At 35.3% G+C, this 17,189-nt stretch overlaps 1 protein-coding gene across 8 annotated transcripts in view; it reads right to left on the reverse strand.

Annotated features, from left to right (window-relative positions):
- The window catches only part of CEP112 (centrosomal protein 112), a 266,133-nt gene that overhangs the window by 235,168 nt on the left and 13,776 nt on the right, over positions 1-17,189 (reverse strand). For all 8 annotated transcript variants that reach the window (XM_087925056.1, XM_087925057.1, XM_026711184.2 and 5 more), the window contains exons 5-6: positions 1,067-1,163; positions 295-369 (exon numbers count right to left, since the gene is read on the reverse strand). In XM_087925056.1, coding sequence (XP_087781182.1) covers positions 295-369; positions 1,067-1,163 — 172 coding nt within the window. The remainder of the gene's footprint in view (positions 1-294; positions 370-1,066; positions 1,164-17,189) is intronic.

The raw sequence follows: 17,189 nt of genomic DNA on the forward strand, positions 1-17,189 counted from the left end.
TACAACCTGCAAAATAAATCACAGTGTATCTCTGAATACCAGATGGTGAAATACAGAAAGAAATCTGTTGCTGTATATCTTGCTGATGGATTTCCTAGAAACATCTATGGACACTGTGGAAAATAAAGTTTTGGATTCTTAAATATCTTTTAAAACACCAAGATTTGCTTTAGTTTCTTTCCAACTCATTTTAGAATATCCTATGCAAAGTCATGCTACACATATTGAATGCAGGGATTAAATGATTATCATTCTGAAATCAAAGAAGAAACGAAGAAAAAAACCAGAATTTACCCCAAGATTCCAACTGTTGAGACGAGCTTCAAAGTCACTGTCATCAAAAGAAGTTTTTCTTCTATAACAATCTCCCTGAAACATTCAATTTTTAGGTAAAATGTTTTAGTGCAAATATGGAAAAACAGAAAAATTAGGAGAAAACATGTGTATTATATACACATTTCTGTACATATTACTATGTAATTTCTTAATATAAATCAGCAATTATTTCCACATAAATGGTAGTAATGGCAGGGGAGAATTGCTTAGCATAGGCAGGCCTCTCTGGGGAACCTTTGCATCAAAAAATTGTTTATAAAGGCTCTGAAAAAAATGGGAGAAAATTCTGGGAATTTAGTCAATTAAGTTGAGGAAAACTATATAATTTCTTCTTTGTCTTTTCATACCATGTTATTTATTAAGTTATTAAGACATTTGATGCAAAATTAATTATTCAAAACCAACATCTTCAAATGTCTATTGCTAAGAAGAGGCCAAAAAAGCCTAAATACTTTAGAGTTGACTAAATACCTTAGTGTTGAAAAATAAAATTATATGCTACCTGTTTCTCATATTCTTTATTAGGTCCAACTCAGCATTTGTTTGCAAAAACTGTAGTAGTTTAAGATACATTGCAATATACTATACTTTAAACATACATCATATATACATACATTTTTGACATCATTTCTGCCTTTTTTCTGTTTTAACTGCTTGCGTGTTTACATTCATTTTTTGCACTTTGAAACTTAAAAGAAAACTGGCTACTGAAAACATGGAAAAACCTTACCCTTGTATTTGACGAATACGTCTCATCTTCTGACAAATGAGGAGGACTCGTAGAATGTGACCTTAAGGCTAGTTTTCCATTACAGGTATATTGTTCTCTATAATAAATAGCAATAAACAGAACATACTGAAAAAACTGTCTTCTCAACAGTTCCTTAATATTTTTTTTCTTTCTTTATATTTCTACTTTGCCTTTCTATTCCAATACAATTATATGCATTTTCAAAAGGCACAGACACAGAACAATTAAATCTATTGTCATAATAAACCAACAAGAAGGTGAGGCAATATAGAATTAAAAATTGTACCAGTCAGACTTTAATCTCCTAACCCTTTTGAAAAGCAACTTGTCTATATAGTTTATATTTGCTTCCTAAAAAATATACAAGTGGTCCTCACATTATCAACCGGTCAAAGTTATGACAGCCCCCCACAAAAGCTTCTTAAGATCATGTTCTGGAGTTCCATTGATTGCACAACATGAGGTCACATGACCACATTTTGGATGCTTGGCAACCAAATCATCTTTATGGCTGGTTTAAGTGGTCCAAGGTCACATGACAATAATTTACACGTGTTTGCCAGTGTAGGAAGTTAGCACCCACCCCTCTTATAGAAAAATGAAATATTTTAGGATATACTACAAAGGCAGAATATTTCACCTAAAAAGAAAAGTAGAAACTCAAAAGAGGCAGAAACTCCCTCTCTCTCCCTCTCTCTTTCTCTCTCTCTCTCTCTCTCTCTCTCTCTCTCACACACACACACACCTTTGCTAATAGGGCATTACTCTGGCCTGAGCCAGTCTATTTTACATAACAAAGATCTACTCCAGGTACAGCCATAATAGGGATTGCCCAAAGCCCTTTTATTACATCATCATCCAGCAAGGCTCAACCAAACCTGGGACTCAAGACAGCCTACAGTTGCCTCTACATGGCCCCATGGGAGTCTGACAACCAATCAGAATACAAGCTCAAATTCAAATCGCAACAGAGGGCATAAAAACAAGGGTCTCTCAGCATCTTGGTCCTTTTCCTTCTTTTCCTTCACCCAACATCTTGAAGCATGTGATCGTCCTTCTCACTTTGGAGCTCCAAGCCATGTGTCCTGTCCACCATTAAACCGTCTTTCTGAACAGCCTCCATGTTTCCAGTGTCTTTTTTCTCACTTGGAGCTGAACCCAGAAGATATTTCTTCCAACACCAGCTTTTGACTTTTCAACCGGTTTCCAACAAAAAAGGCCCATATAAAAACATGGATTTGCTTAACAACTGCCGCAAAAAACTCATAACTTCAGGTACAATCATGTTGGTACCTCAACTTACGATCATCATGACTTATGATGGAAATTCCAGACTCCGTTATGATGGTAAATCAAGGATTCACTTTAGCAACCCTTAACAAATTACAACTTTTAAGCATAAAAAGGGGAATATAATATTCAAAAAAAGAAGGAGAAAGAAAATACTTACTAGAGCTTCTAGAACGTTAAATCATAGTTCACCAAACCCAAAAAGGGAGCTTTTTCCATTTTAATTACAATAAAACCTATGGTGGAAAAATCTATTTTGTTTACCTTGTTGCCTTCAGGAATGTCCTAGAGAGCATAGAAGCCACTACATTCTTTAATAGAAGACAGATCTTTGATTTGATCTAACAAAGATCTGGTGTAATAATGAATTTTGAATCATAAGATAAATCAATGTATCATTTTTCTATCTTTCTTTTCAGTCTACCAAAAATGAATGTTCTTTCTTTTTCATCACATTAGAATTCAATTTTTTACTCTAAAGTTACCAAATTTGTTCTTTTAGAAAAATAAAGCTACCATTTTTAATATTTTCATAATTTAAAAAGTTACCCTATCTTAATATCAATTGTTACCCCAATTTAGGGGAGTTGCAGTTCTGGCACATCTGGAGTTCACGGAAGCCTCACTTGGCAAAACCCATTGGGGATACAACAGCTGCAGAAGGACTTCCGAACTATGGATGCACGAGCTAAGGAGCAGGGTTCTTGAAATTCTTAATTTGCTGTTTACATGAGACCGGGGCTCGTTCGGCAGGAGGATGGGCCCACCATGAGCAACGGGAAACAGAAGAAGAGGGAGCGTCCTCTTTCAGCTACACAGTCCGTATGCAACCCTAGCAAACAACTTAAAATGGATGACTTTTTAAATGATATTCAGTCAACGGCCGTAAGTCATAAATTATCATCCTCACTTATTAGCCTTTCTAACAGATACGATCCACTGGAATGGGACTTACAAGCGGAGGTAGAGAGCTCACAGCTTCCAGACATTTCTGCTTCTTTATCAGGGGAGTCTCCCCTCTTTCAAACATCAGCTGTCGGTGTTGCCGCTGAGGGTTTGTTGCAACAAGAGTATGGGAAATTACAAAATAAAACCTTTTTTGATTTTATATCTAGGCAATGCATGCTGACGGCATAAACAGTGCTGACTACTTTTGAGCTTTTAACTGAGGTCAACAATAAAGTGGACCCATTAAAAGAGTCAATTGTTAAGTTTGCTGATCCAAAGATGGACGCTAACTTGGGTTTCACTAAAAGTATAAAAAACTTGTCATGTGATCTACTCCCTCACCTAGAGGTGCATGCTAAGCAAGGTTGTCTCTCCCAAGAAGTCTCCGATAAAAAGCACACAAGTTTTAACTGTTATCTACGGTGGCATCAGATTACCTTACAAATTTTAAATAACCAAACTAATAAAGGGAAGTGGGGATTTAGAAATGCGGTTATTCTTTCCCTTAGCCAGCTTCTTCGCTGTGAAAGGCAGTTGGTGGATTTGCAGAGGGTGGAATGGCTTCCCTCCAGTGGGGCTTTTAAACCTATTTTGTTGATTTTTAAACAACCCACTATAGACAGCATGCTGTTTAAAATGAATTCCTTCCTTAGTGAATTTGGAATTTTTCCTACTCGCGTGTTTACTAAGGAGGGTATTAGTCCTTTAATAACTCATATTGGCAAGAAGAGCACTGCTTTCTGCAAGCCTAATTGCAATGATTTTAAAGCTGTTAACTCTAAGGATATTATCTCTCCTGCACCCTTGAGAAGTGGCAACTTGAAAAATCAACCTCCTATCCGGCAGCGTACTGAGATACTGGAGTCAAGCCTGATTAATTCTTTTTGTACTTTGCCAGAGTTAGAACAAGCGGGCATCATTAAAAGATTAGACAACCTTAAGGATCTTTTAGAAGTCACACGAAAAGCTGCAAAACCTCCCATAGAATTTGCTATCCCGGTTGCAGATGTTATTAATGCTCTTTCTGAGAATTCTGATGAAATTCCTCTTCATATAGATGCTGCAAATAATAACTCTGTAAAAGAGGTGTACAAGCAAGAAGAAAGGAGTGGTTGCTCAATTACTGTGGAACAACAAATAGAACAACAAATAGAAGATGACCTTGGAGTAGGTGTTGAACTGCATCATAAGGAGGTTCCCAGTACAGTCTCCCAGTACAGTAGAAAATATTTGAGAGCTGCAATGCGTAGGGTTCAGCGATGTCCCACCTCAAAAAACTATAGCAACATGTTGAAAATTAGGTGTGATTATAAGAAATTGATAGCATCAAAGAAGGCTTTCTTTAGAACTAAATTATGGTTGGACTTGGAAATTTGGGCAAAAGGGTCAAATTCAGCTTTCTTTTGGAATGCTGTCTCGGGTATATTGAAGGAATATAAATTTTATTTTGATATCCTCATTCCTGCTTCAACCTGCGAGAATTTTTATTCTAATCTTTTAAAACCCAATCAGGACTCTATGCATACCCAAAGCAATGATTTATTAACTTTAGAAAATCTCTCTATCTGGCCCCCTGTTTCTGTTTCAGAAATTAAATCCATTATTCAATCATTAAAAGCTAATAAGGCACCTGAAGATTTTTTGCCCCCGGAATTATTTAAGACTTATATGGACTGGTGGGTGCCTTTGTTAGCAGGGCTATTTACATTTATAAACAATACTGGCCATTATTGTTCCCTTACATAAAAAAGGAGACAGAGGCAATCCAAATAATTACAGACCAATAAGCCTATTTGGAATTGTTGCTAAAATGTATGCAAAGCATTTGTTGAGCAAAATTGAAATCTGGGTTATGGAGAATAATCTTTTGGTGGAGGAACAAGCAGGCTTTAAACCAGAGCAATCTACCATAGATAATTGTTTCACATTATATAATTTGGTAACAGGGAATTTAAAAATGGGTAAGAAATTATTCACTGCATTTATTGATCTAAGTGCGGCTTTTGATTCATTAAATAGAAATATCTTGTGGAGGAAACTGCGGACCTGAACATGGAGCCCAGACTCCTTTTTCTGGTTAGGGCCCTTTACTCAAACACCCATGTGAAAATCTGTACTGGCGTAAATGGATCCCTGTCTAAGAGCATACCCACCAATATTGGCATAAGACAGGGCTGCATTTTAGCCCCAATGCTTTTCAATCTCTGTTAATGATTTACCAGGATTCCTGCATGCAGTAGATTTGCATATGCCAAAGATTCTTGATAAATTTATTAATACCTTTTTATATGCTGATGACATGGTATTAATGGCTCATTCACAAATAGGCCTGAGGAGACTGTTGCATAAGCTGAACACCTATTGTACTTTGAATTTCTTAAATATTAATAAAAGCAAGTCCAAAGTGTTGGTTTTCAGCACAAAAAGTAGGAAATATAATTGGCAGATTAATGGGAAGTCAATCGAAAAAGTAAATTCTTTCACCTACTTAGGAGTGGTCTTTACTAACACAGGATCTTGGTTTAATCACTTTAAAAGTAGTGCATTAAGAGCTGAGATAAGCACCAAAAGATTATATAAATTATTTAACCATAATTATCCAGGCACTTTGACCCCTATGTTGAAAGTATTTAGAGCAAAAATAGTTCCAATGCTAACATATGGTGCAGAACTGTGGGGTTTAAATAAAGCCTCCCCACTTGAACAAACTCAGACCCGCTTTTTAAGACACTTATTGGGGACTGATAAGAGCACTTCTGCTTCAGCAGTCAGAGCGGAATTGGGTATCCACTCCTTACAGAGCCATTTAATCATTAAAACATTTACATACTGGCTAAAGATACAATCAATGGATTCGGATAGACTTCCCAAACTATGCCTAACTGAACAGTTAAATATGTTCCAATTTAACTCCTGGGCCAGTCAACTCCATAGAGCCATTTTACGACATGGGTTTTCTACCCAATATTTATTGTCAAGGGCTTCCCACACAAGGGAAATTTTTAAGCAGAGAGTCTTGGATATTAGTGCCCAGACTGACATGGAATTATTAGCAAAAAACAGATCTATAAGATGGTTGGCTAAGAATAAAAACATCTTCCAACCTGAAAAATACCTTTCAATGGGTATGTCACAATTATAGAGAAGAGCCTATACCAGAGCCAGATTTGAGTTACTGGATTCCATGTCCAGACATGGGCGCTTCCACCAGGCACCATACTACAAGAGAACCTGCATATGTGGTTCACCTGCCATTGAAGATATTTCCCACATCTTGTTCAACTGCCAAATATATGCCCCCATTAGGCTTAAATATTTATCATTTCTACTGGAAAGAACAGCCCATTGGGAATCAAACCACAGACTGTTACATTTCCTCTGGGCCTGTAATGTACATATCATTTGTAGGACTGCTAAGTTTATAATCAAGGCAGCGATCCTAAGAACCCAATATATTGAACAAATTGGTGTATCCTGCAAGGTTGATCTATTATCTGATTTTTGACTCCCTGGTTTTCCACATATGTTTTTATTACTGTATTCTTACATGTCTAACTTATCTGTATTTTGTCTTGTTATATATTTATGTTATGCTACTGATAAGGTCTTATGACTATTTAATAAACCTCTTACCATAACATACCCCAATTTCAAAGTAACAAGTCTGGTTTTCATAATCAAGGAAAATAGAACTATTAAAAAGTGTTTTAGTTTTCAGAACCACTGTATTTTAATAAAGTTTTCAGCTTTCTATTTTTTTAAAAAAGTCAACATTTTATAAGGCAGAAGACTGAAAGCAAACTTTCCATTTAGTTGAATAATAAATGAAAAATCTCGGGTCTGGCACAGGACAATGCACATTTACTGTAATGAAACTCATCTGACTGAGGGGGGTACTGTGAAGATGACAGTATAGTTGTAAATGGGCTATAAAAATTATTATTTTTTCTGCATTGTGGATGTTGTTCAGGGGATTGAGGGTGGTTGCCTTCAAGGTATCATGGGGTGAAACCTTACTGGTCATTGGAGAGCTGTTTTTGGAACATTTACTTAGAGCAATAAAAAAGTCTCTAGAGCAGGGGTGTCAAATTCACGTCGTCACAGTGTCGTCACATGACAAATCGGAACTTTTCCCCCCTTTGCTAAACCAGGCGTGGCTGTGGCCAGAGAATGGTGCATCTAGCCCGTGGGCTGGGAGTTTGACAGCCCTGCTCTAGGGGCCTGCCTTGCCTTAACCACCTGAGTCATAACAGGTAAAGGTCCCTTCCAAATTTTTCATTTTGTTATTCTGAGAGTTTAAGTATAAGACTCTGAAAATTTATGAAGACATTTGTCAGTGCATTAGGGATACACAATTTAACACCATGCCATTCAAGTCCCTTTTTCGTCTGGTGTATAACCCTATCATAAAGTAAGGGAAGCCTGTAGTTGTTGTAATTAGGATTGTTGGAAATAGTGTGCTATGAAGATGAAATGTAACATATTGATAATGTGTTTAAGAATTAGAAAAATAGAATGTTTAATATTTTAAGAATGTTTAATTTTTAAGCAGATTTCATGTTGTTCTTTTTTTTTTCTCCCCTTGCAGAGCAGAGATATTGCAGAGAGGTAGTAAATAAGTAAGTAATTTGCTCTTCAACACATCAAAAGCAATGTGATCTCTCTAATCCCGCCTTTCGGCTGGGAAGGGCAAGGAAAAAAAAAAGAGAGTGATTTCAGTAGGTGATCTCTCCTTTTTCTGCCCCCTCACCCTTGCAAAGATTTCTAGATAATAAGCCATTCAGCCTTCCACACATTGAAAGCAATGTCATCATGCCAGCAGTGAGAAAGGATCAAGCAAAGGAGAGATCAGAAATCACCTGGTCTCCCTAAAGTCATTCCCACATACAATTACAATCTTTTTCATTTTATAAAAATAATTTGGGTGAAAAAAGCATTGATTTGTAAAAAATTATTTGGCTGTAATATAGTGTGAGTAAAAGTGGACTTATGTCTGCTTAAATAAAACGTGTGCTTTTATTGCAGGATTCTTAATTGTCCTTGCATCTATGAACCCATGACAATGCATTAAATTTTGAAATCTCTCAAGAACTCCAGTCTCAGCTTTTAATGAATCAATACTGAAGTCAATACTGAAAGCCCTCTTACTATAAAATTATCTTGTGTGGAATTTTTTTTACTGTTCTTAGTCTTCAATAAACCAGGAATATACATAAATGCTAAGAGTTATTATTTTATCAAATTTTCCACGTATAAATATTTATTTATCTTCTTATTTATTTATTCTCTTATTTATTTATCTTCCTATGTCAGAATCACTGTGAAGGCTTCCACTTCTTAGTTTTATTAATATCTGGCACAGAAATAAATTTAAATAGACAAACTCAATTTTGCATTACAATAAAATATCTTCCAAAACAAATAAGGCAGCTAACGTTCTATTTATAAGATCCCATAATAGGTATCTTGGGACCACATAATAAAGGTAGACCTCCAGTTACGATCATTTGTTCAGTAACTGTTTGAAATTACGACAATGCTGAACAAAGGGAGATTAAGAGCAGGACTCAAAATTCTGTCTGTTGCAGCACTTCCGCAGTCACATAAACAAAATTTGGTTGCCTGACAACCAGCTCATATTTACGAACAGTTGAAGCATTCTGCAATTACGATCTCCATTTGCAATCTTCTCTACCAGGCTCCCCCAAACAAAATCAATGAGAAGGTGACAAAGAAGATCATAACCCCTGTGGCCTCTTTGCACTGCCACCTCCTAATTATACACACACTCATACACCATGCCTTCATTCCATGGCCTCCCTGCCATTGCATGTATTCTATGGCCTCTTTCCACAGCCTCACTACAATTGCACACATGCATGCATTATGTGCCTTCTTTCTTCAGTCTTCCTGTGATCATATATATGCACACACATACCCCACACCATCTTTCTACTATCATCCCGTGATGGCATACAGAAACCCAATGCCCTCATTTCTCAGACTTTCTGAACTTGTAGCATACCAAGTACCCCTTGGCCTACTTGTATGTAGCTTGGGCCTTCCATAACCTCCCCTATGCCCATTCTTCATGCTGCTTAACTGGGACTCCTATTTCCTGCTTAACGACCAACAACAGCAACTAAAGCAATGTGGTTTTATGATGCTTGCACTTTACAACCACATCACTCAGCAACAGTAATTGTGGTTCCAATAGCAGATGTAACCTGAGGATTACCTGTGGTAGCAAATCACTATTTAAACATGCAGATTAGGACATGTTTAGTCTTAATCTACATATTTCATAGATTATTGAAAGTTAATTGAAACATATAGCTTTCGATGATTTTCCTCAATAAATGGACAATTATAATGGTTTTGGCCTATTGGTTTAATTAGGTTCTCATTATTTATTTTTGGAACTTGTGTGGAAAGAAATGTTTTAGAGCATATTTATGCAGAAATATTGAAAATTTTAAAGTATACATAATTTTTAAGAACTACTGTACATGTTATTTACAATCATAAACCTACAAAAACTATTTAAAAACAATTGTTGTATAAGAACATAGTGAAACAGAGTGTATCAGGCCAAAACATCTGGTACACAAATATAATCATGTTGTTTTGAGGGGTTGTTTTTTTTTTTAACTTCTACATGCCATATTGGTACCATATTGGTATGATGGTTAAGGCACCAGGCTAAAACGTAGAAGCCTGGGGAGAGGGCAGAGCTGGCATCGCGACGATACGGCATGCAATCTCGGAGGTCTGAGATCGCTGCCGATATCTTTGCTCCTGGACGGTCCAAACGGATCTAAGCTGTCCCGAAGAGATGGTGAATGTAAAGAGCGTATCCTGTTGATCCCAGGGACACCGCAAAGTCCCTGGTAGATCCAGGAGAAGCTCTTTTTGCTAGTGGCAAAGAGGCAGCCATTAAAGCTGCTGAAGTTGGGACAGCTCCAAAATGAAAAAGAACGGAAAGAGAAAGTGTGCCGGTTTGGTGAGAATTTTTTTTTTTTATTCTAAGATCTGAAAGGACACCCTAAGGAAAACCTTCCATAAATTAGAGAAATTAAAATTTGATATAATCTGCCTACAAGAAGTACATATTAAAAAGCAATATGAACAATTGTTGATACAGCTAAAATTAGGGAAAATATTTACTTCCTTGCCACAATGCAAGAAAAGAGGAGTGGTTTTATACATTAAAGATATTATCCCAGCGAAACTGATCTATACCGATGATGATGGAAGGTTACTAATGGTGGAAATAATGGACAATATGAAAACATTCCTGACTGCAATCTATGCCCCGAATGACTATCAAGAAGAATTTTATAAAAAATTACATATGAAAATAATTGAACTGGACTATGCTAATATAGTTATGATGGGAGACTTTAATGGAATTGTAGATAATAAATTGGACTATACAGCACAGAAAACAACAAAGCAAAACAGAAAGACTCTCCCTAAATCTTCTTTTTTAAATGAGAGATGAAATAAATTTAAAAGATACATGGAGAGAAAGAAATGCTAAGACTAAACAATACACCTTCAATTCAAATAGACATTTATCATGGTCCAGAATAGATATGATATGGATGTCAACAGAATTGTTAGCTAATATTCAAGAAATAAATATTGAAACAAGTACTTGGGCAGATCACAATCCAATGACAATTAAATGGAAAGGACAAAGAAGAGGATCTAGGTGGACGTTAAATAATACTATATTAAAGGAAAAAGACTTCACACAGTGGATGGAGAAAGAACTGGCTTTCTTCTTTAGAGAAAATAAAAAGGAAGATACATTTCAATGCAGAACATATGGGATACAATGAAAAGAAATACCATGAAAAGACTAGCCTCTAAGGCATTAGAGGATGAGTATAAAGCACTTGAAAAAGAGCTATAGAAAATGCCACAGAAAAAGGACATTAAGTTAAAAATGGAAATAATTAAACATAAAATGGGACTAATGGAAAAAGAAGAACTAGCACAGAAAATCAGAGGTGCGAAACAGAACTATTTTGAAGATGCAAATAAACCAGGTAGATGGTTAGCATATAAATTGAGAAAGGAGAAAGAATCAAGGAAAATATTGCAATTAATAGATGACCAAGGCCAAGTTTGCTATGGTAGTAAAGAGAAGAAGGAAATTATACAAGACTATTATGGGAAACTATACACACAAGAGAATATTGATGAGGAAAGAGTTAAACAGTACTTACAGAATGCTAATCTACCCCAGATACCTAAAGAGATTGAAACAATGTTAGAAAGCAATATAACAATGATGGAGTCAAGAAGCAAAATAATGGAAAGGCACCAGGCCCAGATGGACTTCCGGCAGAATTTTATAAAACACTACAAGAATTGTTGAACCTTCCATTGCTAGAAGTTATGAATGAAGTTATGTTAAAGAAGAAGATACCCAAATCCTGGTCAGAAGCTTATATTACACTTGTCCCAAAAGAGGAGGCCGATCCATTACAAATCAAGAACTATAGACCTATTTCCTTACTAAATGCATATTATAAAAATTTTGCTTCAATATTGGCAGAAAGACTTAAAAATACTTAAACAATTTTATCCATCCTGATCAAAATGGATTTCTGCCAAAGAGACAAATTAAAGACAATATGAGAGTAATCTTGGACACTTTGGAATACTACAAGGCACACCCTGAAAAACAAATGGCTTTGATATTTTTAGATGCACAGAAGGCATTTGATAATGTGAATTGGCGATTCATGTTATTACAGCTGGAACATATGGGCTTTGGTAAAAAAATTATTCAAGCAATAGAAGCTATATATCATAAGCAAACGGCAAAGGTAATGATAAAGGGAGAACTGACAGACTCTATTGGTATAAGAAAAGGAACAAGACAAGGGTGCCCACTATCACCTTTGTTGTTTGTGTTAACTTTGGAAGTGTTAAACAGAAATATTAGAGAAGAAAAGGATATAAAAGGGATGAAAATTAAAAAGGGAGAATTTAAGTTGCAAACATTCGCAGATGATCTGGTTTTCATTTTAGAAGACCCACTAGAAACAGCACCAACATTGATAGAAAAGATACAGGTATATGGAAAGGTGGCTGGTTTGAAAATAAAGATAAAACAAAGATCTTGACAAAGAATATGCTATCAAGACAAAAGGAAGAACTGGCGGATGTATCAAAAATTCAGGTCACAAATAAGATCAAGTACTTGGGGATACATTTGACAGCAAGATGTAGTACACTAAAAGAGAATAATTATATCAAAGTTAAGCAACAGATAGCGCTATATTTGGCGAAATGGGAAAATTTACAACTGTCATTAATAGGGAGAATATCAACAATCAAGATGAATATATTACCCAGTATTTTATATTTGTTCCAAACAATTCCAGTTAGGCTTGGAAAAGATTATTTTGAAGATTTAAATAAAACTGTGTTGAAATATATATGGCAAGAATAAAGTTAAAACTTTTGCAAGATGCCAGAATAAGAGGAGGATTTGGTTTGCCTAACTGGGAGTTGTATTACCAAGCTACAAATTTGATGTGGGTTAAGGAATGGATAACATTAAGAAATACTAGATTGTTGACATTAGAAGGACATGATCTGTTGTTGGGGTGGCATGCTTTTCTATGATATAAAGGAACTAAAACACAGGGGTATTTTAAAAGACATTATATACGGGAGTCTCTGTGGTTAAACTGGGAGAAGACTAAAAGACAATGTTATTTGAAAATTCCAGTCTGGCTATCGACTATTGAAGCATTTTCTTATCCTATAATATATAAAAAGGAACAAACAGTTAGCTACGGTGAAATATTGAATGAAAAGGGTGAATTTAAATCTATGCAAAAATTAGAGGAACAAGGTATAAAGATGAATTGTTTTTCATATGCACAAATACATTCAAGGTATGATAAAGTCTCTAAAACAGAAGGTTTCTATGATAAACTGACTGACAGATAAGATTTTGACAGGTACTGATGAAAAAGTGATTAAAAATTGTATGGATATTTATTAGAAATTAAACTAGAAGAAGAACAAGTTAAAGAAACTACGATTGCTTGGGGGAAGAATTTTGGATATGGGATTGATCTAGAGAAATGGCAAAACTGTGGTCTCAAAATTATAAAATGACAATGTCAACAGCATATAAAGAAAATTTGTATAAGACGTTTTACAGGTGGCATTTTCCCCAGACAAGATTAGCAAGAATGTTCAAGAACAAATCTGAAAAATGTTGGAAATGTCATCAGATACCTGGCTCATATTATCATATGTGGTGGACTTGTGCAGATGCCAAAAAATATTGGACTAAAATCCACACGTGGTTGGAAAAAATGAAAAAAAAAGCATATAGACTTGAAACCAGAGATATTTTTATTGGGAATTTTACCTGAAATATATAATAAAGAATTGAAATACCTGATTGTAAATGTATTAACAGCGGCTAGGATTGTATTTGTCAAAAATTGGAAAAATGAGAAAATACCATTACAGGAGGAAATCATTAAGAAAATACTGGAATGTGCTGAAATGAGTAGATTGACATTTGAAATCAGAGAACAAGATGATAAACAATTTTATAAAATTAGGGATCTATTCTATCAATGGTTAGACAATAAAACATGGTAATAAAATATGTAGATTCTTGGAAAATAATAAATATATAAAGATGTATTCTTTTCTTATTATATCTATAAAATGATTGTAGGATAGATTTGAGATGATAATATGAACAGTCATAAAACAAATTAAGTAAAATATGGATTATTTTGTAAAACATGAATGAATGAATGAAGTATAGTCAAATGATTAACAATGATATTAATGTATTTAATATTTGATTGAAAATATGAGAATATATACAATGTAATTGTAATTGAAGACTATGAAATGGAAGCACAAAACAATTTGTAAACCAACCGACACACTGTGTGTGTGTGTGTGTGTGTGTGTGTGTGTGTGTGTATGTATGTATGAATATATATATATATATATATGGAAGATGGCTTGATGTTTTTATGTTTTGTTTGTCTATGTTTGTCTTAAAAACCAATAAAAAAATTTTTTTTAAAGTAGAAGCCTGGTAGTTCTATTCCACCTTAGGCACAAAGTCGACTAGGTAATCATGGGCAACTCACATTCTCCCAGGCCTATGAAGGCAATGGCGAACCACTTCTGAAATCTTGCCAAGAAAACTGAAGGCACTTGCCCAGGAAACTGCCAGGAGCCAACACTAGGTCAAAGCCACCAAAAAAAAATATTTTTAATCCCATCTTTATTATTTTTATATATAACTCAAGGTAGTGAACTTACTTCTAATACTTCTCCCTAAAACCACAGCCCTTTAAAGTGAGTTTTGATGTATGTGTATATGATATCAGATACATGTATATGATATCAGACCTAGGGCCTCTAGTGCAAACCTGGGACCTCCCCTGTCACTCCAAAAGGCTACCTCTGTCCCCAGGGGCCAGCACCTCCCAGAGTCTGCTGCGTGATGCTTACCTACAGGCAGTGTTCTTTTCCTTTTTACAGGCCCCTTTGGCCTATCTGAGGCTGTGCCAGGTCACATGGGGCCTTCGTTCTTGAAGCAACTTCAGAAAATGTTCTTCCACAGCCTCTACAGCCTCCAAAAACTGTGCAAAAGCACTCTCTGTTCTTTCATGATTTTTGAAGATTCTGGAGGCCATGTACAAAACAGACCATGACCCATTCTTGTGTTGCTTCTGCATCCTCTGAAAATCATACAAGAGTGAGGTCTGCTTTTGGAAATAGTTGTCATCAAATATAGGTGAACACAGATGTGTCACCCAAAATGTTGTCACCTTTGACACACGTCACTGGTTTACCATCACTGAGCTAACTTATTTAAACTTGAACAAGCATTTCACTGTCACTACTCCATTTCTATTTTTTCCTACATGATAAATTAAATTTATTTAAATATTAAAACCAAATTATATGATGTGCATACATATAACACTTGATATTTTTGTAGGTAAGAGATGTATGTTTCCATCATATTTTAGTATATTCAAAAAGAACAAAATAACTGGCCTTCTAATTTGGAAGCTGTTTAGAATGGAGTCCTCAGAGAGCCATCAAAATTTCAGTCACAGATCATCATCATAAATTATTATGAAGCCAAGGGTTATTTTTTAATATTAGGTAATGTTGAACTAAGTTTATTTACAAGTCATTTTTCTTTAGTTTATTATATATTTACTACTTCTCATATTGTTATCTTCTATTTTTCAGGAGCTCAAGTTGGCATAGATATTAGGGTAATCAAATGCTTTGTATTTAAAGACAAAAAGACATTTTGAAGCAGCTAGAGGTGCAAATACAGCATTTTCCTTCTTAAACCACAACATTTTCTTGGCATTGTATACTGGCAAAACTGTTTAAAAATAATGTTGGTAAATTAAATGTACATGAGATTCTCAAGTGGTTTCCCACCTTGATCTTAACCTAATCCAGGCTTGCTTAGCTTCAAAAAGAAGCTGCATTATAAGCCAATAGACCACACGAGCTTAAGAATTCTTTAAAAACTAAATACAAAATAGTTTTTCATACTGTACCAACAAAAGACCAAGTACTACCCTTCAGCCTACATTGTATTTCTGGCATCTAGTCACCATAACACCCTGAATTACTTATTATAAAACTAACAAAACAGAAAGACAGCAGCATAAAGAGGGAAAGTAATCTCCAGTTACATCCAACATACATTGCTATGGCTGTGCACACCTTGAAAATGACCTCATATAACTACCAAACATACATTTTTAAAGCATGCACAACTTTATCAACAGGAGAAAGTGAAGGAGTATCAGACTGATGCATTATATTGAGTATTGCCATGCAAGTTCTACTCCTTTTTTGAAGTGCATTGCTACATCACAAGCATGCCCACAAGGCAGTGGTGGGCAACTATGGCAACTTTATCGCCTGTGGACTTCAACTGCCAGAATACCTGAGCCAGCTCTCATGTCAGCCTATCCCTGCCAATGGGATGGAGTTTACAATGTGATATTGCTTTTGTCAATAACCACTGCTCACATTTCTTCACATTTCTTCAAAGCTGAAAATAATTGGGGGGGGGGGTTGACATGGAATCAATTTATGCTAGAAATTCATAGCCTACTTTCAACTTTCTGCATAGATACCAAGATGACAATACAAGAGAGTAATAACAATTGAATAATATAAAAGGTGTACCTCTCCAAAACTGCAAATACATACCAAGAGTCTTTTCTTTTAGAAAAGGATATTTTTAAAGATCTTATAAGTAAAAATACTCATTTTTTATATCAGATAATAAAAGAGTCACCAATGAAAGTCATTATAAAGAAAATACTGCTATATACTTCATGAGCAACCACATCCATCGGCTGTCATAATTTGACTGCAATGCATGGGGACAAAAGATGCAATTAGGTTTCTTTTCAATAATCTAAAATTCAGCTATATTGGTATTACAGTAACATAATAATTCAGGCTGGAACCCTTCTAGCTTTTGCATTATTGTTCTGATTTTCCATATTACTAGGAGTGGCCATCTATACATTTCCATTGCTGTCAAGAAATTATTAGGGAGGAATTACAGGTACATAATTCTAAAAAGGACAGTAAGTGACATAGCAAAATCAAAAAGAGAGTAGCCCTCCCAATTACAGACTGCTATATTTCCATCAATCTCAACTGTCAATTCCTGCAGAGAGATTTGATCACATGTGGAACAGGAATTGCCACAAACACAATAAAAAGAAGACCATTAAAAGATAAGTTATAATTCTAGTGTGCCAAAACAATCAACTTTTGATGTGAAACATAACTTGGATTG

The sequence above is a fragment of the Pseudonaja textilis genome, chromosome 2 (genome assembly GCF_049901715.1).
Source record: "Pseudonaja textilis isolate UNSWEBS1 chromosome 2, rPseTex1.2, whole genome shotgun sequence".
Lineage (NCBI taxonomy): Eukaryota > Metazoa > Chordata > Lepidosauria > Squamata > Elapidae > Pseudonaja > Pseudonaja textilis.